The 25,631-nt window shown below is 37.8% G+C and overlaps 1 protein-coding gene across 1 annotated transcript in view; it reads left to right on the top strand.

The window, feature by feature from the left end:
- Nucleotides 1–9,387: 9,387 nt before the first annotated feature.
- The window catches only part of LOC110162512 (butyrophilin subfamily 1 member A1-like), a 34,707-nt gene continuing 18,463 nt past the window's right edge, over nt 9,388–25,631 (top strand). Inside the window, exons 1-2 of the mRNA XM_020927411.2 lie at nt 9,388–9,497; nt 24,005–24,364. Of these exons, the coding sequence (XP_020783070.2) occupies nt 9,458–9,497; nt 24,005–24,364 (400 nt within the window). The 5' untranslated portion in view covers nt 9,388–9,457. The remainder of the gene's footprint in view (nt 9,498–24,004; nt 24,365–25,631) is intronic.

Raw genomic sequence — 25,631 nt, 5'->3', positions numbered from 1 at the left:
TAGATTGCTTTCCTATATAAACAGTCAGTGCCATCAAAATTGCAAAGATCCTTCTCAATTGCTTTAGTTCATTTGCATTCACTTAGTGCTTTTGTCAAAATAATCTGGATGTTTCAGCACAACACCATGAATCACCTGCAAAAGCTCAGATCTCTCCCCAAATAGTTTACCCATGTGTCCAAACTGAACTCCTTTCTCACAGAAATAGTCATTGCCCCCAAAATGCATCACCCCATCGTCACAATACAATTATGGATAAAACTGAAAAAAGGGATTTTACAGTAAGAAACAGCCTCCAAAGTTTGACATCACACACACTGCACTTACACTGCCATTTTATTCACACGCATAAAGTCACTTCCATACATTAGAGTACATACAAAGAAAATGTATACAGTATTCTGTACATGTACGAAATGTAAACACAAACAAACAAACAAAAGAAAAAAATATCTAGCCTACAATGTTGTAAATAAAGCAAATAAAGTTTCTACAGTAACACTTTCACTGGTCGCAGTCGGGAGAAGGTGACGACTGCAAAGAAGTTGTCAGAGGGAGGGAAGAAACGGTGCGAATGTCTCAACCATCCCTCCCCTGTGATGTCCTTGCACACAGCATCCATTCCATTGGAGCAGGGACCTCTGTTCTGGAGCCCGATGTTCATACACTCTCCACCTCCAAGCGGAATAAACTCAATTGGACTGAGGAAAGGAGAGTACGGTGGTAGTAGCTCCATGAGCATCTTTAGATGGAAGTGAACCAGGCCCTGATGAGCCACAATGGAAATTCACTGTCCCACATGATCACATAGTGTGACAGGAAGTTCTAATTTCACGTGACTGTCAATTACTGTCATGAATTTATCAAATGTTCCCAAAAAAATCATATATGGTGTTCATGGTATCATGTTCTTAACTAATTTTGATAATTGAACAGACTATTGTGCATATGATGACTAAAAGAGTTGCTAGCCAAGATCAAATAAATACAATCAATCAAGGAACCTGCTCAGGGACGACAGCTGGAAATGAGCACTAGTGCTACAACCTGGTACAATGCACCTCTCCTGTTAAGGTTCATGTAAAAAATGTGTGCTGTCCCTGTCTAAGTAAATAAATAAATAAATAAATGAAACATTGAAATCATGCTGACATGTTTTGGAGAGAACAACCATCAGACTAAGAATCAACTCATCAGTTCATCACTTTAGATTAGCAGGATCTAGTTATTTGGAAAATGTGCTCATTGTGCTAATTGAAGGCGACTTGTACAGAACCATGTGCAAAGATGCACTGAGACACTTGAGACATGCACTAAGACATTTGCAATTTGATGAAATCAATGAGAAATGCCATTCTATTGTGAACCACTGTAAAATAAATAAATAAATAAATTAATTAATTAATTAATAATGTCCCTATAGTCTATCTGTAGCTGGCGGGCCAGCTCTAATACATATTTGATATGATCTTGCAAGCCAAATATAATTATATCGTGGGCCAAATTTGGGCCCCGGGCCTGAGTCTGACATGTCTGATCTACATTAACCTTAACAGGCTGATGGGCAGGTTGATGTAATAGTCCATAAAATCAAACATACAAAGAAAAGTCATCACTCAGTTCATTCACTCCAGAGCATCAGACTCTCTCCAGACACTCATCAGTCAACATCATGGGCACAGGTTTGGTTTGAAAGGGGCCACTGTTTCACCAGGCGTGAGAATGTGCCACAGTTTGGTCACATGTTCCACTGATGGATGGTCACGCATGAAAAGGCTGAGTTAGTCCTACGTTTGTGGATCCTGCACTCGCCACACACAGTGGATTGAGTGGCTCAGGAAGTGGTTTCAGAGTTCAGAGAAACAAACTGTTTTTGCGGAGGAGCTGCAGTGTCATGAATGATTTTATACAGTATTAGCCAACAGTTTTTCAGTTAGTCACTCTCCCCTGGCTAAATCAACCTTGGCTCCAATTTAATTTCTACTACAAAACTGCCACCCCCTCTCTCTGTAACGGCTGCTTCAGTGAACTGGTGCCAGTGGCTATGGATGACATTACTTCTGTTATAGTGTAGTTATAACGGAAGTGAAGCTTTAGTGGAGCTTTAGTTTTTGTTTCATGTGGTTTGGTCCAGTAAATACAGATATGAACCGTAAACTATAAACTATAAAGCAACAGCAATCTGTGGTTAGTCACACTTGACTCATGACTCATGTCCATTGAATCAGAGTAAAACACACATGCCTGCCAGAAGATAATCATCAAAACAAAACACATCGCCATGACGACCCCCTACAACCGATGTGTCACTCAAATCTACATCCTCATCAAAACATCAACAATGTGCTTCGGACATGAGGCTGAGTTTGAACTAAGATTCTGTGACCATAAAGGGTCTAGAGGGTGGGGGCAGTCCTGATGTAGACCTGGTTTAGTCCCGGTTTAGTCCTGGTACAGTCCTGGTTTAGTCAGTCGGAAACTAAACCAGAACTAAACCAGTACTGAACCTGAATTGAACCCGGACTGAACCAGGACTGAACCAGGACTGTCCCCACTCTCTATTTTAGTTCAAACACATCATTTTAGTTCAAACTCATGTCTGAAGCCTCATGTCTGAAGCACGTTGTTGTTTTGATGATGATGTAGATTTGAGTGACACATCGGTTGTAGGGGGTCGTCATGGCGATGTGTTTTGTTTTGATGATTATTTTCTGGCAGGCATGTGTGTTTTACTCTGATTCAATGGACATGAGTCATGAGTCAAGTGTGACATAACCACAGATTGCTGTTGCTTTATAGTTTATAGTTTATGGTTCATATCTGTATTTACTGGACACTATAACAGAAGACACATCGGTTGTAGTGGGTCGTCATGGTGATGCGTGTTGTTTTGTTAGATCTGCACGTGTATGTGTGTTTTGCTCTCATTCTATAGACAAATACAGTGTGAACCAAAACATACAGGACATTTTATAGGAAACGTCACATAGGTCTGTATTCCCAGATGAAATGGACCTGGTTTATGATTCGTATTTCTGTCATTTCTGGGTCTATCCACATGAAACTAAAACTTCTTTGTCAGAATAAAGAAACAAAAAAACGAGGACTAAACCAGGAGTGAACCAAGACTGAACCATGTCTAAAGCACACTGTTGTTGTTGTTGTCAGTTGTACCAGGTTGTCATGGCGACGTCTATAGTGATTAGTCATACATAAGTGTGAGTCAAACATATTTTACAGGAAATGTAATGAAAGTTTGCATTTCCAAAAGTTTGAAAGGGAACTGGTTTATGGTCAGTATCTCTGTAATCACCTTGTCTATCCATATAAAAAAAAAAAAACTGACACAAAGTTCAACGTCTTCTCTATAGGAAATAACTAAAGAACAAACTCAAGGACTGAACCAGGACTGAACCAGGACTGAACCAGGACTGAACCAGGACGAAACCATGAGTAAATCAGGACTTAACAAGGACTAAACAACAATTGAACCAGGGCTTAAGTTGCATTAAAAGAAATAATTAGAAGTTATAAAAACAAAAAAAGAATCCGTCCTAATAAGATAAGATAAAATAAGATAATCCTTTATTGTCTCCCATGGGAGAAATTTGTCTTGGGACAGGGGGGAACACGCTTTATCAAAAAAACAGGACGACACAACACAAGCACCACATAAACAAACATCATAAAACAAAGTAAATATGAGACCAAGTCTGACCACGAGTGATGCACCAACATGACCTTTACATTATTCTTAACAGGCCAGTCCTGCATTCTTGTATTCTGTTAATAATTGCACATTCCCTAAGCCTATGTGCAGTTGTGATTGCACATTCCCTAAGCCTTTTATAATTATTTTTTAACTGCACTATCTGAGTTTAGCAGATTAACAGCTAGTGGCACAAAAGAATGTTTGAATCTGTTCAGTTTACAGTTTGGGACCCTGTACCTTCTGCCTGATGGCATCAACTCAAACTGACTGTGAAGAACATGGGTTGGGTCATTGATCACCTTCCTGCCGAGCTTCCTCACAGTCTCCTCAAAAATTTGCTGAAGTGAGCTAGGAGCCACACCCATTATTTTACCCGCTCTTTTAGTCAAGGTAAAAATCTGTGATTTAAGTTTGACTGACAGGTTACCAAACCATGTTGACATGCCATAGTGTAAAATAGATTCCATGCTTTCTGTGTAAAACATCAGCATTACATTGGTGTCCACCCCATGTGGTAATGTGCTTTATCAATGCTTCAAAAGCATTTGACTGTGTCTGTCATTGGAAATCATTTCATAAAATGAGTCAGAGAGGGGTGCTTCAGTATATAGTGAGAATCTTAGTCTACAGGTATAGACACCAGGTAATGCAGGTGAAATGGGGCAATGGTGCGTCAGACTTGTTCACTGTCAGTAATGGAGTCAAGCAAGGAGGAATTTTGTTTTATTAATTGATTTGAATTGATTTGAAGAACTAAATGCATGTAGAACAGGCTGTATGATTGGGGCTCCCTGATGTATGCAGACAATCTTGTTGTGTTAAGATAAGATAAGATAAGATAATCCTTTATTGTCTCCCATGGGAGAAATTTGTCTTGGGACAGGGGGTAACATGTTTGATCAAAAAACAGGACGACACAACACAAAGCAGCACATAAACAAACACCATAAAACAAAGTAAATATGAGACCAGTATGACCACGAGTGATGCACCAACACGACCCTTAAATTATCCTTAACAGGCCCTTGCATTCTTCTGTTCTATTAATTATTGCACATTCCCTAAGCCTATGTGCAGTTTTAGTATAATTATTGCACATTCCCTAAGCCTATGTGCAGTATTGCATTCCCTAAGTATGTGCAGTTTTGATTGCACATTCCCTAAGCCTATGTGCAGTTTTAGTTATAATTATTGCACATTCCCAAATATAAGGCCAATAAGAGCGTAATAATTGTGTGGTAATGATCTGACTGTATGTAACAAATACAAATATTTGGGACGTTTTTTTTGGGTTTTTTTAATCACAGATGATCTGTCAAATAATAGTTTGGTGCCTGTAAACTCTACAGTATAGAGTGGAAGTGAAAAAGACACTTTTGAAGGCTTACTGTACTGCATCATACACTGTCGCCTTAATGTCTTTGAGAACAGTGTTATCATGAGCAGGACTAATGGCAAACTCAGAGCCAAGAGGTTCCAGTCTGAACTGTGGAGACTGTGAATGTTGTGAAGTGTGGGTTGTTTTTTTGTTTGTTTGTTTTTTGGACCAAGAGTCTGTAATAAAAGTTTGATGATGATGATGATGATGATGATGATGATGAACTAAAGCAGGACTGAACAAGGTCTGAACTAGGGCTAAATCGCGACTAAACCAGAACCAAACCAGGACTAAATCAGGACTGAACCACATCCAAAACACATTGTTGTTGGTTTAATGAGGAACTGTATTTGAGTGACACAGCAGACCGATGTCTATGGACATGACTCATACATAAGTGTGAGACAAACTTATTTTACAGGAAATGTAATGAAGGTTTGTATTTCCAAATGTTTGAAATGGACCTGGATTACAGTTAATATCTCTGTAAATACTGGGTCTATCCACATGAAACAAAAACTGGCACAAAGTTCAATGTCTTATCTGTCAGAATGAATAAAGAGCAAAAACAGAACTAAACCAGAACTAAACCAATACAAACCAGTACTAAACCAGCACTGAACCAGGACTAAACCAGTACTAAATTAGGACTAAACCAGAACTAAACCAGGACTGATCCTAGATTGAACTAGGACTAAACCAGAACTGACCCAGGAATGACCGAGGACTGAACCATGACTAAACTTGGTCTAACCATACTAATCTAGGACTAAACCAGATCTAAACCAGGTCTAAACCTGGACTAAACACAGACTGAACCAGGATTTAAAAAGGATTTAACCAGGACTAAATGAGGACTGAACCAGGACTGATCCAGGACTTGCACATAGACTACATCAAAAGCAGTGTTAATGTGCACTCTCTTCATTGACTTTTTAAAGAAACAGTAGGCTACTTTCTAGCAGCATACATGTACTCCTACTTGAGTACTATTTTATTGAAGTAGCAATACTCTTACTTGAGTAAAACTTTTGGTTCCTCTTCCCACTGTGAGTAAGTCTGAAGTGACAAAAGCTTTGTGACGATATGATTGGTGTTTCTTGCACTGCTCCTTCAGATACTGTACCTGTAATATTATTATTTTGAAGTAACATTACTGTAATAATGACACAACATTATTGTGACTTGTGAGGCTGATCTCTAATGAGCCTGAATATCTTCTAACTGACTCTATGTTTGTTTATCTTCTCTGTCGTCAAGGGATAGACCAGAAAAACTGGATCATGCACTGCTCCTGATGCAGTGCTGGGTCTTATAAAAACATAATGCTACAACTATCTGCAAACTATCATTGTCATTTTCTAATTTAAATTAAGAGATCAGTTGTTGCAATTACTTTTATTTTTGTGTTTATTTGTAAAACCTTGTTTAAGCCTTTGAGTGTGTGGTGCTGCGTGGAGCGTCTCCTCCTCCTTCTCTGTCCCGCGTGTCTCAGTCAAACCTACTGTTTATCGGCTCACGGGGAAATCTCATTCACAAGTCACTTTGCATGTCCTTTTATGGTAAAGTGGAGTGGTGCAGCTGCAGGTGGATTTATAAAGCACACATTGCACACGAAGGGCTTTATCAGTTTGGAGTGAGCGTGGTGCATGCCTTTGGTGGCCACCAGGAGTATGCACTAGCTCAAGAAAATCCCTATGTCGTCCTTTATAAATAAGGTCCCTGGAGTTGGGTTTGACAAATGTTTGAGGAGGCTTTTATTATTAGTCTGTCTACATCTCCAAAGCTCAAAATGCTCTGTTCCAATTTGTAATGTCATGAAGTGGTAGTTTTCAACAGCTACCTTTTACCTACTTTAGTTGAGATTGGGTTCAAAACTCAGTGGAGGACTTCCTGTATCACCACATGACATCACAATGAAAACAATATGTTATGCAAAATCAACTCCTGTGAGGTTGAAGTCACTGTATAATGTTGTTACCTCCTCCAAAACACACATGGAGTGGAGTTTTGTTTCATTCACAAAAGTTTGAGTAACCCTTTATTATTAGTCAGTTTACATCTGCAAAGGCTAATATACTGTGTTCCACCTTGTGATGTCATGTAGTGGTAGTTTTCTAGTTAACAGCTCCTTTTATCTTTTGGTTCAGTTGGCATGTTTCCAGGGTTAACCCTCTCAGGCTCAAATCAAATTTTAGTAACAGGAAAAATCTGATATTCGGGGAAAATGATCATATGGGGTAGTAATATACAATCCTGACTTTTTGTTTGAGAGAGACCTTCACATGCAGTGCATTCTGGGATGTTACAGATTTGCAGCATTGGTCCGGTGGTAAATTAACACTGAAGACTGAAAATGATATGAACGCTAACTTTATGTGTATACCACTTTTCATAACAATGAAAACATAAAGTGGCAGAACAACATCACTTTTTTGTGTGGTGCTCCAAGAAACAATTTTTATCCTTTGTAAACAACAAAAGCATTTTGCACTTCTGGCAGGTCGTTTGTGTGTAGCCATTCTTGCACAGTCTGCATCGTCCACGTTTATCAGCACGGATGTGAAAAAAGGCTCCTGAGTTTAAAAAAAAGCTCATAAAATATGGATTTGGAGTAAATAGGTAATTGGCATTTAGCTGTTTTAAATCTGCAACGCCTGCCTGGAGAGGGTTAAAATGATCCAAATGATTCTAGTGGAAGTGTATGGAGTTTAAAAACACAGAGGCGCACTTACTGTATTTCCACATGACATCGCAAGGTGGAACTGCGCGTTTTCCTTTTGCAAGAAAAAGGCTTTGTCGTTTCAGCACATTACTATATGACATGGCCCTGACCTGTGGGGTGCCTCAGGGGTCAATCCTGGGCCCCCTGTTGTTCAATCTCTACATGCTGCCATTAGGCCAGTTAATAAGCAGCAATAACGTGTCCTACCACAATTATGCAGACGACACTCAGATCTACGTCTCTCTGGCAGCAGGAGACTATGGACCAGTGGAGTCACTTGGTCACTGCATCCAACAGATCAGTGTGTGGATGCAAAACAACTTTCTCCAGCTAAACTCTGACAAGACTGAAGTCATAGTGTTTGGTCCACAGAAACAAAGGGACAGTGTCAGCAGTCACCTCCAGTCTCTCTCTCTAAAACCTTCAAATCAGGCAAGAAATCTAGGGGTAATAATGGACTCAGACTTGAACTTTAACAGTCACATAAAATCAATAACATCTGCAGCCTTTTACCATCTAAAAAACATAGCAAAAATCAAAGGTTTACTGTCTAAATCAGACTTGGAGAAACTTATCCATGCATTTGTCTCCAGTAGGTTAGACTACTGTAATGGTCTGCTCACTGGTCTCTCCAAACGAGCTGTGAGACGCTGCAGAACATCCAGAATGCTGCAGCTCGGGTCCTTACTCGAACTAGGAAGTACAAGCACATAAGTCCTGTGCTCAGGTCTCTGCACTGGCTCCTGTGCCTCAGAGAATAGACTTTAAAACAGCTCTGCTTGTGTACAAGTCTCTCCATGGCCGAGCACCAAAGTACATCTGTGACATGTTAGTGTCATATGAACCATCTCGCACTCTGAGGAGCTCAGGGACCGGCCTCCTGCTGGTGCCCAGAGTCACAACTAAACAAGAGGAGTCAGCGTTTCAGGTTCATGCAGCTAAAACCTGGAACAGTCTGAACATGTGAGACAGACTCTTCTGTGACGCTGTTTAAATCCAGACTCAAAACATTTCTGTTTAACTGTGCAAATAACTGAAAGGTTTTCATTCCGCACTCTTCTCTCCAATTTATGTCTCTCTTTTTTAATTTTAATCTTCATGATTATTTATGTTTTGATTTGTTTTTATTATGATTTTAATGTATTTCTTATTCTGTAAAGCACTTTGAATTACTTTGTGTACGAATTGTGCTATACAAATAAACTTGCCTTGCCTTGCCTACTATATCACCCGCCCAGCAACAGAAGTTAGTCATGAGGTGAGTGGAGAAAATGGGTGTGTTCAAAGACAGCAGGACAAAAAACAAAACAAAACAGCACTTCCTCAAAGTTTAACACGACACTTAAACCACACTGGGGAAAAAAAAAAAAAAAAAGTTGAATGAACTGTTTTGAAAATCTGAAACATTAACTGAGATAAATTGTACTTTTTTCGTAGCACGTGTTCTGAAATCATAATGTTTAAACTGCCACTTTCCACTCCCTCTGACAGTGAAGACAGCCTGACGCAGAGGAAGTAGGAGGGGCTATAAACCATAAAGGTATTGTGGAAGTTTACTCAGTTCATCTCATTCACAGAACTGGAGAGAAGCATTCCTCACACGCACGACTCAAGCTGCAGAAAATCACGACAAAACCCAAATATGACCGTTGTTCTGCTTCTTCTGCTCCTTTGTTCCACCGGTGAGTCCAGTTTACCCAACATACAGTGCAAAAAAAAAAAAAAAAAAAAAAAAAAAGCATGAAAGAAAGCAAGAAATCTGTTGCAGTCGCCAGTTGGATGCTGGAGGTTTGTTTTGAAAGCTCAGATTGCTTGAAAATTCGTTCTGCATTATTTGCTTTGTTGATGTTGCTGTTTTGAGCCTTTTGTAAATTGTGATACTAGAAACAATAGAAATAGAAAAAAATGAAAAGACATTAGACGTTTTGACTTGATCAGGTTTGAAGTTTGAATGGATTCACAAGGCTAAGTGTAGGTATTGTAATCAAACCAAAAATAGGAACTAAAAGAAGTAATAAGAAGGTTTACGAAGAGAAAATTAGAAAAGAAGCAAAGCTGAGTGTCGTTTCCCTTTTTCTTTTCAAAACCGCAGCGTGACCATGCTTTCCGTAATGCCATATTATGTAATTTTTTTTGCTCGGGAAAAGACTAGTATAAAGCATGTGTTTTTCAGTAAATCAGCAGAGTTTAACAGAACAAAAGGATGGAGAAGTGTTAAAATATTGCAGCTAATTTGTTGTTGTTGCTTAAATTTATACTAAAACATATTTTGTGTTTTGCAGTGTTTAGAAGTTTTAGTTTTTTAGAAATCAAAAAAACATATATATTATTAAAGATACAACCAAAACTTGCTTCTATGGGTGTGTGCATGTGCGTGTGTGTGTGTGTGCGCGTGTGTGTGTGTGTATAAGTATGTAAATAAAAGAAAGAAAGAAGAGGGAGAGGGCAGAATATTAAGAAAAAAAGGGGAAAAAAGCTAAGATTGCCTTTTTTCCTTTCACAGTTGCAGGCCATGTTCCTTGTGTTAAAAAAGTACAAGACATTTTGACATCATTTGGTTAATTAATATTTGTGCATCATAATAATTGCAATTCTAAGAGCTAAAAAAAAAAAAAAAAAAACTATCTGAACTAAATTGTGAGCATTTTAGTAGCAAATTAACTTTCAGTTTACACTCCAAAAAAAGTACATTGTATTTTATGGGTCTGTTTGTGTCACATTAAAGTTCCATTAATTTAGTTGTAAGCAATGTTATTTAATACAGTTTCCTCATCAAAAGCATATCTGGAGTTGTATTTTGCTTCAAAACAGATTCAAAACAAATTCAAAAACAGCTGAGGATCCTTGTATTGTTCATCTGTCTACACCTTCATATTACACCACTGCCTGATTTTATCTATGGTACTTTTTATTTTATTTATTTATTTATTTGAGACAGGAACGGCGCATAATTTTTACATGAACCTTAACAGGAGAGATCCATTGTACATCAGGTTGTAGCACCAGTGCTCATTTCCACCTGTCGTGCCTGGGCAGGTTCATAGATTGATTGTGTTTAACTAACCTTTGCGATCAACTGTTCTTCCTGCAGACCTGTAGCATGTTTTGGGTTTGGCTTTGGTTGACTCTGACTGGCCCATTTGGATTTACAAAATAAACATACTTTTATCATTTTATTGCATTTTTGTTTTTTTTATTTTTTACTTGCTTTTTAATTAAGAAATTAATTTTTTAATGTTCTGCATCTGGGTTTCCCCATGTGTCTCTAGGCAGGCAGATTACCAACCAATAACCAGTGAGTTATTCCTTTGAGGTATTTATTCATGAGTGGTGGTTTGTGGTAAAAAGTCTGTGCTGGCTCAGAACACATCCTCAAGAAACAGCGACAAGCAGCACTGCCTTTGGTCCCCAAAACAGAACACGAATATGTAGGACCTCTTCAGAAACATAAAACATAAAAAAAAAAACATATTTAAAATGTAAAACAACATCTGGACAACTCATAAGGAGCCAGAACAATTGGTATTAAGCAGAATTGAGTTATGCGTTTTGGCTCGTCCCTCCAGTGTTTTCTGTTTCTCATGTGACCCAATGGAAAAAAGGAACTGCCCACCTCCCCCATTCCCCTACAGATCACAGATTACAAACACCAAAATGTAGGTTGTAACAGAATCCATTAAATTACTTAACATGAGTAATGTAATCTGATTACTTTGGATTAATTGATTTGCTGTAGAGAAGCAAACACTTGGATATCATAACATAAGATGTTTTATCTGATAAACGACAATAAAAAGCCCAGACTTTCCTCAACCAGATTAAACATATTATTGATAAAAGAGGAGGAGACACGTCCACACAGCATGGTTTAGTCCTGTTAAATCCTGTTTAAGACCTGGTTTAGATCTAGTTTAGACCTGGTTTTAGTCCTGGTTTAGTTGTGGTTTGGTCCTGGTTTAGACCTGGTTTAGACTTGGTTTAGACCTGGTTTTAGACCTGGTTTAGTTCCTGGTTTAGTCCTGGTTTAGACCTGGTTTAGACCTGGTTTAGACCTGGTTTAGACCTGGTTTAGACCTGGTTTTAGACCTGGTTTAGACCTGGTTTAGGTTTAGACCTGGTTTAGACCTGGTTTAGACCTCCTGGTTTAGACCTGGTTTTAGACCTGGTTTAGACCTGGTTTTAGACCTGGTTTAGACTGGTTTAGACCTGGTTTAGACCTGCTGGTTTAGACCTGGTTTAGAACCTGGTGGTTTAGACTGGTTTAGACCTGGTTTTAGACCTGGTTTAGGGTTTAGACCTGGTTTAGACCTGGTTTAGACCTGGTTTAGACCTGGTTTAGACCTGGTTTAGGTTTAGACCTCCTGCCTGGTTTAGACCTGGTTTACCTGGTTTAGACCTGGTTTAGACTTTAGAGGTTTAGACCTGGTTTAGACCTGGTTTAGACCTGGTTTAGGTTTAGACCTGGTTTAGACCTGGTTTAGACCTGGTTTAGAGACCTGGTTTAGACCTGGTTTAGACTGGTTTAGACCTGGTTAGACCTGGTTTTAGACCTGGTTTTAGACCTGGCTTAGACCTGGTTTAGTGTCGGCAATGGAAAAAAAAAAAAGAAAAGAAAGAAAAGGGGGATTAAGCCCAAAATGTAAAAACAGGAAAATACCTCAGTGTAATCCACTTATTTCAACAAAGTAACTGTAATCCATTTACCACTCACTGAAACAGTAACTGTAACTGAATACAGTTACTCATAATTTGTACTTTGATCATGTAACTCCGGTACAAGTTATCTGTTACTCCCAACACTGTCTATGCGGTTGTCCTATTGTCTAACACACATGTGCATACAGGACTACAATTGTTTTGTGGTAATACAGGAAGTGCTCCAGTGTGGTTTTTTGGATTCCATACGCCTGCACTAGAATCACTTCGATAAATTCAGTCCTGGAATTGCCGATCTCTACTGAACAAACTGTAAAACGTAGCAGTTAACTTCAAACTACCTCTTCATGAGCATTTTGAGTTTTGGAGATGCAGACAGAGAATAATAAAACATGACTCAAACTCGTGCGAATGAAACAAAACACAACTCCAGGTATGTTTTTTCAGGAGATAACATTATAACGCCCATTTTGTCTAATTTATGAAAAGGTCATTACCCTACAAAAAGCTTTAATTTACTACTGAATGACTTTTAGTTGACTCTGACGCAAGTTGAAGTATTATAATTGGATTCATAATTACATTTGAATAAGGACACATTAAAAAGCCTGTTTGATTAAACCAAGTCTAGTTGGGAGCAGTTCTGTGGTCTATGATTGCGTGGGAGTGTGGCAGTGGCAGTTATACGGGCTGTTTTTTGGGGGGTTTTTTGTTTGTTTTTTTAAGGGGGGTTGCTTTTTTGAAACTTGATGGCAAATAATTCCCTTTGGCTTTATTGTTCTTTTGTAAAATGTGGAGATAAAAACACTTCTGGCTGCTTTTCATGTGTATAAGCATTTGTTCTTGTCTTTCTCTGAATTTCTCTCTCTCTTTCCTTGTCTCTTTCTCTCCTTTTCTTTCACTTCCGGTCTCATCTCTCACGCAAACACACTTTCAGCCCTGTCTATCGCTCTTATTCTCTTCCTCTCACGCGAACACCTTCTCAAACCCTCCTCTCTTTCACTCCTGACTTCCCTTCACTTCCTCTTCCTCAAATTCAGCCTTTCACCTTATAAGATCTGATTTCATGAAACTAAACACAACTCTGGGTATGTTTTTGAGGAGGAAACTACATTACAACATTACAACAGACTTAAAAACACAATATGTTTATGATTATAGCAGAATATAGGCTCTTTAAAGGGTCTTATATGACACAAAATTGACTCTCGTGAGCTTTAAGCCATGTTATAATGTTGTTACCTCTGCTGAAATTTTAGTTGTGTTTTGTTTCAGTGACACATGTTTGAGTAATCCTTTATTATTAGTCCGTCTACAACTCCAAAGCTCGAAATGCTCTGTTCCACCTTGTGATGTCATGTAGCTGCTGCAAGTTAACAGCAATTTTTTTTTTTTTTAATCTTTCGTTCAGTAGAGATCGACAATTCCATGTCTGAAATGATCTCAATGATTCTAGTGAAGGTGTATGGAGTTTAAAAACACAGTGGAGCACTTCTTTCATGATCACAAGACATCACAAGGTGCACCAGAGTATTTTCAGTTTAAGAGAAGCACCTAAATATGCAGGGTTTGTGTGGCGTTAAACGTGTGAATGAAACAAAAGGAAACACCAAGTATGTTTCGGATGTTGAGCAGGGGTCATCAAACTACGGCCTCAAAAGTTGTCATGGCCTATTTTTTTTTATTACTTTTTGGCAAATAATAACACGTCTGCATCTTGTATTTTTTTCAATAAAAAAATGATATTTATATGTATATGTATTTATACTTCAATAATTATATGATGTATTTACATTTGCCACGGAATTTGCCGGTGAATTTTTGCTCGAGATCAAACAGTGACAGTCAACGCACGCACAAAGTAGTGTAGTGCAGTTAAGGACAGCAAAATGGGAAGTGTTAAAATAGGAAAAGTTGACAGAGAGTGCAGAGTTTTCATAGAACAGTGGACGAATGATTATTTTGTTACACAGTGTAAGGAGCGTGCAGTTTGTCTGATATGTAAAGAAAGTGTGGTGGTTTTCAAAGAATATAATCAGTGTTGTCAGATTCATACAGTTGTGTTGTACGGCCGACCCGACCCCGGCCCCCTGTCACAGTCAGGAGCGATAATGTGGCCCCCCAGAGGAATGATGTAAAGTGACTACCTGAAAAACTGTTGGATAATCGAGCTTGTGACTGCAATGTTACAAATCATCTCATCTGTAGCTCCAGCTGAATCACTTCTTTCTGGTCAGATTGTGTTCAAATAAAACTCTGATAAAAGTCCAACAAAGCCTCAGACAGAGCAGTGGCTACAGTTTGCATCACCTCCAGGGAATGTTGAATGACATCAGCTGCAAAGTAGGATTATAGGATAACTACAGGATAACTAATGGACACACACATGGACTTTAAAACACTGCGAGAGTGAAGACCTGGAAGCCCTACCACGCTCAGGTCACACCAAAACACGGCACAACACTGATTCTATATTTAAAGTTTATTAATCCCCCCCAAAAAATAAAATAAAATATTGGAAATGAATTTAAGGTTTAAAGTGGTGAATGTTTATTACAATGTTCACATCAGTTACGTGGTTTGTAAAAGTTAAAAATAGTACAAATAAGAGGAAGTAGCGACGAGTTATGAAATGGAGTCAGTAAATATCCACTACAACTTAATTGTATCATTATCTAATTATGGTTAAAGCCACAGTTGTGCTAATGGAAAACACTCTGTTCCACCTTGTGATGCCATGATGTGGTGATACAGGAAGTGTTCCACTGTGTTGTTAAACTGCATACACCTTCAATGGAATCACTTGGTTGATTTCAGCCCTCGAATTGTCAATCTCTACTGAACTAAATGTAAAAGGTAGCTGTGAACTTGAAACTTCATGACATCACAAGGTGGAACAGAACATTTTGAGCGTTTAGAAATGTAGACAGACATAAAATAAAGAGTTACTCAAACATGTATGAATGAAACAGAACACAACTCTAAGTATGTTTTTGAGGAGGTAACAGAATTATAACTTAAAGCCCACAAGAATCCATTTTGTGTAATACAGGATTATTAATAAAAAGTCACTACCCAACAAAACTATTCCACTTTTGGCTGATACTTTTTGTGAATAAAAGGAGGAAGTAGAGTTCTTAAATGGAGCCAATAAACAGCTACTATGATTTATTATTATCTAATTATAGTTGACAGATGTTCTAGTTTGGTATGTAGGTTGAAAGGTGTTCTGTTTCATTCTATTTTTATTCCAATAATTATTTTTAGTACTCACTGTTTAACACTATTCAAAAGTTTGGGCACACCCTCTATTCTTTTTTTTTTTCTTCTTTGTTTACTACTTTCTACATTTTATATGCGTACAAAAGATTATATGATGCAAGAAATATGGAAGTATGAAGCAAAGTCAAAGTTAAATAACTCAACTATGTTTGTATATATATATTTTTTGCTTTTTTAAACTTTGCTTTGTGGACAGCTCTGCAAACCAGCTCTATAATTTGCAATAAAGTCTCCTGAACCCGGTTTTCATTTCAAGATGTGCCATGTCAGCATCAATTAACGCCAACCATCGAAAGCAGCGATCACAGCAAAGGGTGGATATCTTTCAAAGGCTAAAATCTGAAACAAGTTTGAAGTTTGAGCTTTTATTTATTTCTTTATTGATTTATTTTGTTGTAGTGTTAGAAGTTTGGAGAGGCTTTTTGTTTCTAAATTAAGAAATGATGTTGATGCAAAGAAGGTACGGATGCCGGGAGGGCTCATAACAAACGCAAACGCTACAACAAATGCAAACGCTACAACACAACAAAAAGCCACAACAAACCAAAAAAAAAAAAAAAAAAAAGCCTCAACAAACCAAAAAGCCACAAGGGAAGTGACTCTATTTTCCAACAGACCAAGCAAAGCCTTAAAGGATCAAGCAGGAAGTGAATGGGAAAAGTAAAGAAACTGAGAAGCAGTGTTGGGAAGATGACTTTTAAAATGTATTCCCTACAAATTACAGATTACATACACCAAAATGTAGGTTGTAACGTAATCCAATAAATTACTTAAAGTGAGTAATGTAATCTGAATACTTTGGATTACTTGATATTGTCATGCTTTTTAAAACTACATGAACGTAGCAACCACATCCTGAAAATTCTTTGTTTGTTCTTTTCAAATTGTCTGTTGAGCCCAAGTCTGAACATGAACATGAACAGGTAACTGTTTGCTGTAGAGAAGCAAAGACAAGGATATGTTAACGTAAGATGTTTTGTCTGCTAAAAGAAAATAAAAAGCTCAGTCTTTCCTTAACCAGATTAAAAATATTATTGATAGAGAAATGCTTTCTATATGAGATCACTTGTTTAGTCCTGGTTTTAGTCCTGGTTTAGTCCTGGACTGTTTTAGTACTGGTTTAGTCTTGGTTTAGTCCTGGTTTTTAGTCCTGGTTTAGTCCTGGACTGTTTAGTCCTGGTTTAGTCCTGGTTTTAGTCCTGGTGTTAGTTCTGGTTTAGAGGTGCACAGGAGAAAGCACAGTCCTTCTCTTCTTTAAATGCAAAGTGATGTCTGAATTTCTGAATTACAAAGCTGTGTGTTTATTTCATTTATTTCAGCAAAGTAACTGTAATCCAATTACCTCTCATTGGAACAGTAACTGTAACCGAATACAGTTACTCATAATTTGTATTCTGATTACGTAACACCAGTACATGTAATCCGTTACTCCCCAACACTGCGGAGGAGTGAACAAAGTTGGAAACGTAAGTAAAAGTAATTTATTGTTTTGTGGCCAGGATCGATGTCACTGTCTGACCGTCACTTGGTCCGTCTGAAAACAGAGTCCCCCGGTCACTTCTGTTGTGGCTTTTTGGTTCGTTGTCTCTTTTTGTTGTGTTGTGGCATTTGCATTTGTATTGTCGCATTTATATTTGTTGCAGTGTTTGTGTTTGTTGAGCCCTCCCAGCTTCTGTAAAAAAGTCATTCAAGAACTATTTTTAGTACTAACCCTTTTGGACTGACACAGTTCAAAAGTCTGGACACACCCTCTCATTCATGTTTTTATGTCTTTGTTTACTATTTTCTACATTTTATATGTATACTAAAGATTCCAACTCTAAGATAGAAGATATAGTTGTAATTGTGTAGCAAAGAAAAATGGTTGTAAATGTAAATAGTTCTGTAAACCCTCGACTCTCTTGATGGGTTTACAATAAAGTCTCCTGAAATGGTTTTCAATTCAAGGTGTGCCATGTCAGGATCAATGAATGCCAATTGTCAAAAGCAGTGATCAAAGCAAAAGGTGGATATGTTTCAAAATCTAAAAGCTGAAACAAGTTTGGATTTAATTTGAGGTTGTTTTTTTTTTACATTCCATATGGGTCATTCATAGCTTTGACGCTTTCACTGAGAATCTACTGTGGAGACAAACAAAAAATATACATGAAAACATCTGTCCAAACTTTTGTGTACGTGTCTTTGTTGGGTTCATAGATCGGTTACATTTGTATTTGTCTTAGATAAAAATAGGAGTGTTTTCTGTTCTGTTGTTATTTTTAGGTTCATATCTATTGTACTATCTATTACAACAACTACTTCAACTACTGCACCTACAATTACTACTACTACTACTGTAACTAGGGCTGGGAATCATTAAGAAGTTGCCAGTACTATAAAGACCTCAGTACATAGGCCACGATACAATAAGTTTTTCGATACAGTGCACTTTTGATTCAATACGATATATTTCAAAACTGTTCGATAACAAAGGCTAAATTAGACTTAGACTTAGACAGATGTTATTGATCCACAAGGGAAATTACTTAGGATATGATGACATTATATTACAAAAACACAGAGTAAAAAATATTTATTATATATTTGGTATCAATAAGACATAAATTACAAAAATATATGTACTGTAAGTAAAAAAAACAGATAATATAACAGATCATCATAAATTGTTTATTACACCACTAAGCTAATATGAAAAATGCCCATTTTACTCATCAAAACTGTGAAAATGTACTGCATAAACAAGTAATACAACTGTAGCTCCTTCACAAAATAATTTTGTAAAATATACTAAAAAATGCAGTGTTTTCCGTAATATAGGGAGCGCTCTTAAGCATCGAACCCCATCAAAAAACGACTGCCCCACAATCCAGATACACAAATATACACAAATCCACTCAGGTGTCCCAGCACGACTTCAGTAAACTACAAAATCGCACCACCCGCAGTGCACCCAAACACACACGGAGCAGACAGCGACCGCAGAGCGAAACACACCCGCAGACACACTCATCACTCCACGCAGACGAGGAACGGAACAGAGGAAGGAACCGAAAAAGCGAGTGCAATGTGCCACTTCTAGACACGACTGAACAACTGAGTCACTGCGAACACGCCGACAATCTGTTGGTCCCAGACAGCACCCTCCCTACACGCCACAACTGAACAAAGCCCAGAGTCACTGTGAACGCCCCAAACAAAGTCCCACTGACCCATCCAACTGTTGTGTTTTGTTTAAAGTCCGGTGCGGTTTATTTGTGAAAAAAGTTTGAAAATAGACCATTCAGTGACAGTGCGCCTTATAATCCTCCTAATAGTGTGGAAAATACGGTACTCTGCTATCAATATCAATACTGTATGATCAAATGTAGCAATGCAATATATTACTTCCACTTCTACAACAACAACAACAACTACTACCGCACCCTGCTGTCTTGGTTTCATCTGTAATCTGTGTTTTCCCTTGTTGCTTTGACGTCAATGAGCGTCGATTTACTTACGCCAGAGTTTTCACCCTCATCAACAAATATTTCCTTCATCATCATCAAAAACTATAATTTGAACTTTAAATGCCCCCTATTACACAATATTATTTATTTTTACCTCCGCCAAGGAGGTTATGTTTTTGTTTTATGTTTTGTTTGTTTGTCTGTTAGCAACATAACTCAAAAAGTTATGGACCGATTTTGATGAAATTTTCAGGATTTGTTGGAAATGTGAAAAGGAAGAACTGATTTCATTTTGGGGTTGATCCGGAAGAAATCCTGGATTCTGGATCACTTTGAAATTTTAGTTAACATTGTGGTAAATGGGGCCAAACATTTTGTTTCTCAGTATCTCGGTTAATTATTGACCAAACCCCATGAAATTTGACTCAGGGATGGACAATGGGATCTTCTTTCATATTCCAAATTGAAAGATACGAGACAAATATTTATGGAAAACACAATTAATATGAGGGGGACTGTAGTCCTTGGCGGAGGTCTGCGCTCTCTGAGTGCTTTTCTAGTTTATGTTTATGTTTCCGCATCAGAAACAGACCTGGAGTTGTGTTTTGTTTCATACACACACCCTTAACACACAAACCCTGCAGATTTAGGCTGAGTTTTTCCTCTAAAACAAACAAACAAAAAACAACACTCTGTTCCACCTTGTGATGTCGTGGTAATACAGGACGTGCTCCACTGTGTTTTTAAACTCCATACACCTTTACTAGAATAATGTGGATCATTTCAGCCCTGAAATTGCCATCCTTTACCCAACTAAAGTTAAAAGTAGCTTGAAAACTAATACTACATGACATCACAAGGTGGAACAGAGCATTTTAAGCTTTAGAGATGTGGACATTATAATCATAAAGGATTGTGAATAAAACTAAATATAAAAGTAGTAGCAGCAGCAGTTGTAGTTGTTTAAAGCAGCAGTAGTAGTAGTAGTTATAGTAGCAGTAGCAGTATGGTAATTTTCCACAATACAAAGAAAGTGCAGTAGCATGTGTTGTAATTTGAAATATTCTGTCTAAGAGTCAAAGTACACTACATGGAAAACTACTGCTACGCTGGGGTTAAACCTGGTTAAACAGAATAAACATACTTTTGCAGCGGAACCTACCAGATGACTCAAGAGCTTACACAGTCACTTGTAGTATTAGTAATAGTACTTTCCTTGTCCAACCAGAACCACACGCTTAGACAAAACTTCATGCAAATATGTCACAGATTTCAGATGAGTGTGATTGACAGGTGGATTAACCAATCAGAAAGGCGTGCTCTGTTCGTGTTGAAGCAAACACAACTGCTTACATGTAAAAATAAGAAAGGAAAAAAGAATGAGAAGAGAGGATTTTTACAGAATCAACAACTGAAGCACCAAACTTTAAGATTACTTGAAATAAGAAAGTTTCATCATGATTTTGAGTAAATTTTAGCCTGATTCATCAGCCGGTTTCATTTCGTGGAAACCATTAAGAGTATCATTAGATTTCGTTCGCCCGATGGTAGGTGGATACTTTTTTTATTTAACCAGTCGCTGCTATTTGGTTGTGATGCGCCGCTAACGGGGCTAACTGGTATATTAAGCTTTTCCCAAATCCTGTCGGAAGAAGGGCAATAACGTCTTTCCCCTTGATAAAATTCACCAAACATTCTCTTTGTTCTGGCTTTAAATCCTCAATCTTGGAAATCGCTGCCAACACAGAATGTACGGCTCTTCGCTGATTGGCTTAAAATATGAAAATATCTATACTCAAAGGTGCAGTATGTAACTTTTTGGTTGGGGGTCCATCACCTGCTTGTTTCCATGGATATGTCATTGCTCTATCTAGAATGTTCCACAGTGTGACATTAAACAGCTCTACCTTACATTTATTCAATTACAGGTGGTTTTGTAGCTCAAAAATACCAAGAAAAACAGGCATTCTGACTGTGCGCCGGGTTTCCTCTCCACAGATCTGACCTGTAACTTGGCCTGGTTTGATCTCCATTAAGACAGAAAGGGTTACAAAGGCCATACTGTGAAACATTCCAGGCAAAGCAATAACATCCCCACAGAGAAAAGCGTTTGACGGACTCTCCACCAGAAAAGTTGCACAATGCACCTTTATGATAAGAAACACAACAACTCTTTGCACTTAAAATAAGAAACAAAACCAAATGTTGCTTGAATTAAGTAAAACACACTTATTCCATTGGTAGATCATTTTACTTGTCAAGGTGCTCTCAATTGAAGTCATTTGAACTTGTGTAGATATTGTTTTTAGCGTGTAAAAGTTTTATATTTTGTTTCAAATTAGCAGCTGTGGTTGGATCATCTCAAGTTCGGACAGAGGTTTTTTACGCTCTATGGTCCGATTTAAACAGAATGTAGAAGTATTGCAGAATAGTAGTAGTGGTAGTAGTAGCAGTGCATGTTGTAGTATTAGTAATAGTAACAGTTGTAGTATGGATAATAGCACCAGCAGCTCTGATAGTAAATGTGTGTGAATAATGTGTTCTCAGAATACTCTAATGTTACCACAGAAGCTTTTGTGGTGAAAATGGGACTTGTTTTTGTCCTAGTGAAACATAAACCCCTCACATGATGACACACCCAACCCAAAACACTGCACGCTTCAGCATTTAAAGTGATGTAAGTACTACTACTACTACTAACTACTACTAACTTCTACTAACTACTACTGACTACTACTACCACCTAGTACTAGTACCACGCCTAATGCAGATACTAGTACTACTTCTGTAGAGGAAATAGGGCATGGAATGTAGATAGAATAGACAAAAGACTTGAAGTGGGTGGAAGAGGAAGAGAGAATAAGTGAGGGAGTGTCTGAGAGAGGAAGACAGAGAGTGACAGAGGGACGGAGGGATTGTCTGGGAGAAGTTGAAAGTGGGTGGAGAAAGGAAAGGGAATGACTACACTACTGACCGTTGGACTGTGATTCTTGTTTGTGTGGGTCTGTCACTCGAGCGTATGAGCATGAACTCAATTTTCCATTCATTTTTCTCGTAGACGATCTAAAAAAATAAATAAAAAATAAAAAATCAACATTCCAAGTTTGAAAGCTCAGGGCTAATCAGTTACTAATGACCACAAGATTTATCTAAAACAGAGGTCACCAACCTTTTAGAAAGTGAGAGCTACTTCATGGGTGCTGAGTCATACGAAGCTTGATACACTCTTGTGAAATACCAAATGTGCTCAGTTTGCCTTTAGTTCTACATTATTAATAATGATTAATGATAATCATCTCTGTGAAGACAATGATCACTTTAATGCTTTCTCACAATAATTATCAACAATGACAGCAGAGCAAAGACAGATATCAATATTCAGCACTTTAACTTTATTAACCTCAGTAATTGTTACATTTTTAAGTACAGCGTTACAATTACCATCATTGTCTCTCTGAGTGTGTTTACATGCACATCAGTATCCTGGTTATAAATGCAGTATCGCGGTTTCTTGACATAATATTACAAATGCGCAAGTGCAAAAATTACATATTTAATAAACCAGGAAAAATACAAACAACCATCCAGCTCCTTTAGCACAGGAAGCTCAGGAGGTTCCTAACCAGTGGTAAGGAGTTGTGAGGTATCCCACAATCCACTGCACAGATCCACGTTTCCACACATTATTGTACAAGTTCTACACTGCAGCAGATTATTCATTCAAATCTTCTGCATAAATAAATTCAACTTTACAACATATAAACCATCACTACTACAGAGCCACATCAGTCCATTTGAGATTATAATGTATTTAATGCAGTTTTGCCACATTTGTTTACGTTTTACAGAAATGAAACTTAAATCCGCATGGCTCATTTGCATAAACTGTAAGTCTCTAAGCTTCATGTATAATGAACATGTTTTTAAGATATTATCATTTTTAAATCAATATAAATACAAAGGTGATTAAAAAAAGAATAGTAACAGAATTAAAATAAAATTTTAGATGCAGCTCACTTTGTGCTATTTTTAGAACCGGCCTGCAGGTGACTTGTAGTCCTTGGGGGTGACCTGGTGCCCGCGGGGACTTTATTAACCATCATTAAATAATTTCACAGAATGTTAAAACCATCATGTTATGGATGGTAGATAGCACATAGCTGCTTAGCCTCCTTGATGTCTTTGAACTCTTAATATAATTTTTTTTTCTTAAAGGAAAATATAGAAAATATGAATTGAAATTTAACTTCTGGAACCAGAGATGACTTTGAAGTGAGCGAGATTGTTGAGCTCCATAAAGTTTACAGGTTGAGATAAAAGGCCTTTTATGCAGTGTATTGTAAATTCAGATAATGGAGGAAAAATGAGACTGAAAATATGATGTATTTTACTAAATATTTTGTTGGGCAACACCCAATACAGAAGCTCCTAACTTTTGTCACTCAGGAACATGATTCCAGACACATGATTCCTTGGTGCATTTTCAACAGTGAAGACACTATGAGGGGAGAGAGTGAGGACAACTGCGTGGGAACAACTATATGAAACTATCCTTTCTATATCTAAAGAGGGAGAAAGGACAAAGATGGCGGAGCTGCAGTTCACACCCAAACATGTTCCATGCATATGGGTAAAGCAGAGTAAAGCTTTACAGTTGTATTTGTGGACAGAGCAGTGAGATGGTGCACTGCCACTGCTCTGTCCCAGTGGAATTTTTTAATTTATTTAGTTGTTTTAAATGTCCAAATGATAAAATAATAATCCAATGGGTTTAAAAATCACATTTACTGTTTCTTATTTTCCAGTTCTTGGAGGATTGGCGATGGATGAACCTCCAGAGCAGGTGACTGCCTTCACTGGTCTGCCCGTGGTCTTGCCCTGTACTCAGACTCTGACCGAAGGCTCTGAGGTCCCCACGATTGAATGGTCCAAACTCAACCTCTCACCTACGCCCTACGTCTACGTGTACCGCCAGAACTTTGAGGTTTACGCAGAAAAGCACAGAGATTTTGAGTTCCGTACGCACCTTTTCATAACAAAGTTGCAACACGGGAACTTCTCCATGAGGCTGTCCAACGTGAGGCTGGAAGACGCCGGGATATATCTCTGTAAAACCATTTGGGACAAAAACAAACAAGATATCAAACGGGTGGAGCTCGTCGTAGGTAAATAATCTTCTAAATGTTTGGATATTTTATAAAAGGGGATTACACTTGTATGGGGCAGTGTCAAAGGGCCCATATTACACTATTTTTGGATTTATGTCATAATGTGACCTCATCAAAAACATACTACCATAGTTGTGTTTTGTTTCTTGTTTAACACACAAGCCCTGTATATTTAGGTTCTTCTCTCAAAAGTAAAACATAAAAGGAGCTGTTAACTTGAAAACTACTACTTCTAGACATCACAAGGTAGAACAGAGCATTTTGAGCTTTGGAGAAGTAAATAGACTAAAAAAAAAAGATTACTGAAATGCACATCGCAACAGGTTTGTGAAGTTGTAGTGTATTTAGTTGTATCCCGGTTTTATGAACTACTCTACCGGTCAAAAGTTTTAGAACGCCACACTTTTTCCAGTTTTTGACTGTTTAGAATATGTTTTGGTCAACAATAAACAGTAGGGATGTAACGATATCCAAATCTCTCAGTACGATATTATCACGATATGCATCTCACAGAACGATATTTATTGCGATATTTTGAAGAGGCTGATATAAGTGTAGATAGGACACTTTTTTGCTTTTACAATACCTTGACAAGATTTTGGTGTGAATTATTTCCATCCATAATCCCAAGAATTCAAGTAAAAAACAGATTTCTTCATGTTGTCTGCACTGAAATGAATCATGGGAAATGTAGTTCCCTATGTTTATAAGCTGTTGCTACTATAAAACCATGCATTTAAGCAAAGGAACTTGTGATTCGATGTATTGTGACAGCCCACGATATTATTGTGAGACTTTCGACGATACGATATCACAATATTTCAGTTATTTTTATGTCCCTAGTAAACAGTAAACTTTTGATTCATGAAAGTGTCCTCCTTTGACAGATACAACAGCTGAACACACTCGTGGCTCGTTCTTTTTACAACAGAAATCAAATATTCTTCAGAAAGTTCTTCCCAAATCAGTTGCAAAAGTTCTCATAAATGTGTGGCACTTGTAGGTTGCTTTTCTTTCACTCTTCTGTCCACTTCATCCCAAACCAGCTCGATGTCTGGAGACTCTGCTGGACACTCCATATTTTCAAGCTTTACCATCTTGTTTTTGTTTTGTTTTTTTCCCTGAGGTAGATTTGGCAAAGCTTGGACTTGTGTTTTGTTATCTTTTATCTTTTTATTTAACCTCTGGCTCTTTAGTTCTTACCTTTGTACCATTTCAAGCTCCTCATTGGACTTGCACGACAATAAAAAACTGGAAAAATTAG

Source organism: Boleophthalmus pectinirostris, unplaced genomic scaffold, assembly GCF_026225935.1.
Source record: "Boleophthalmus pectinirostris isolate CB_2022bp ecotype Guang Dong unplaced genomic scaffold, ASM2622593v1 HiC_scaffold_20, whole genome shotgun sequence".
In the NCBI taxonomy this organism is placed as follows: domain Eukaryota; kingdom Metazoa; phylum Chordata; class Actinopteri; order Gobiiformes; family Gobiidae; genus Boleophthalmus; species Boleophthalmus pectinirostris.
The sequence above is the reverse complement of the archived record's forward strand: the minus strand, read 5'-3'. Positions and strand labels throughout refer to the sequence as shown.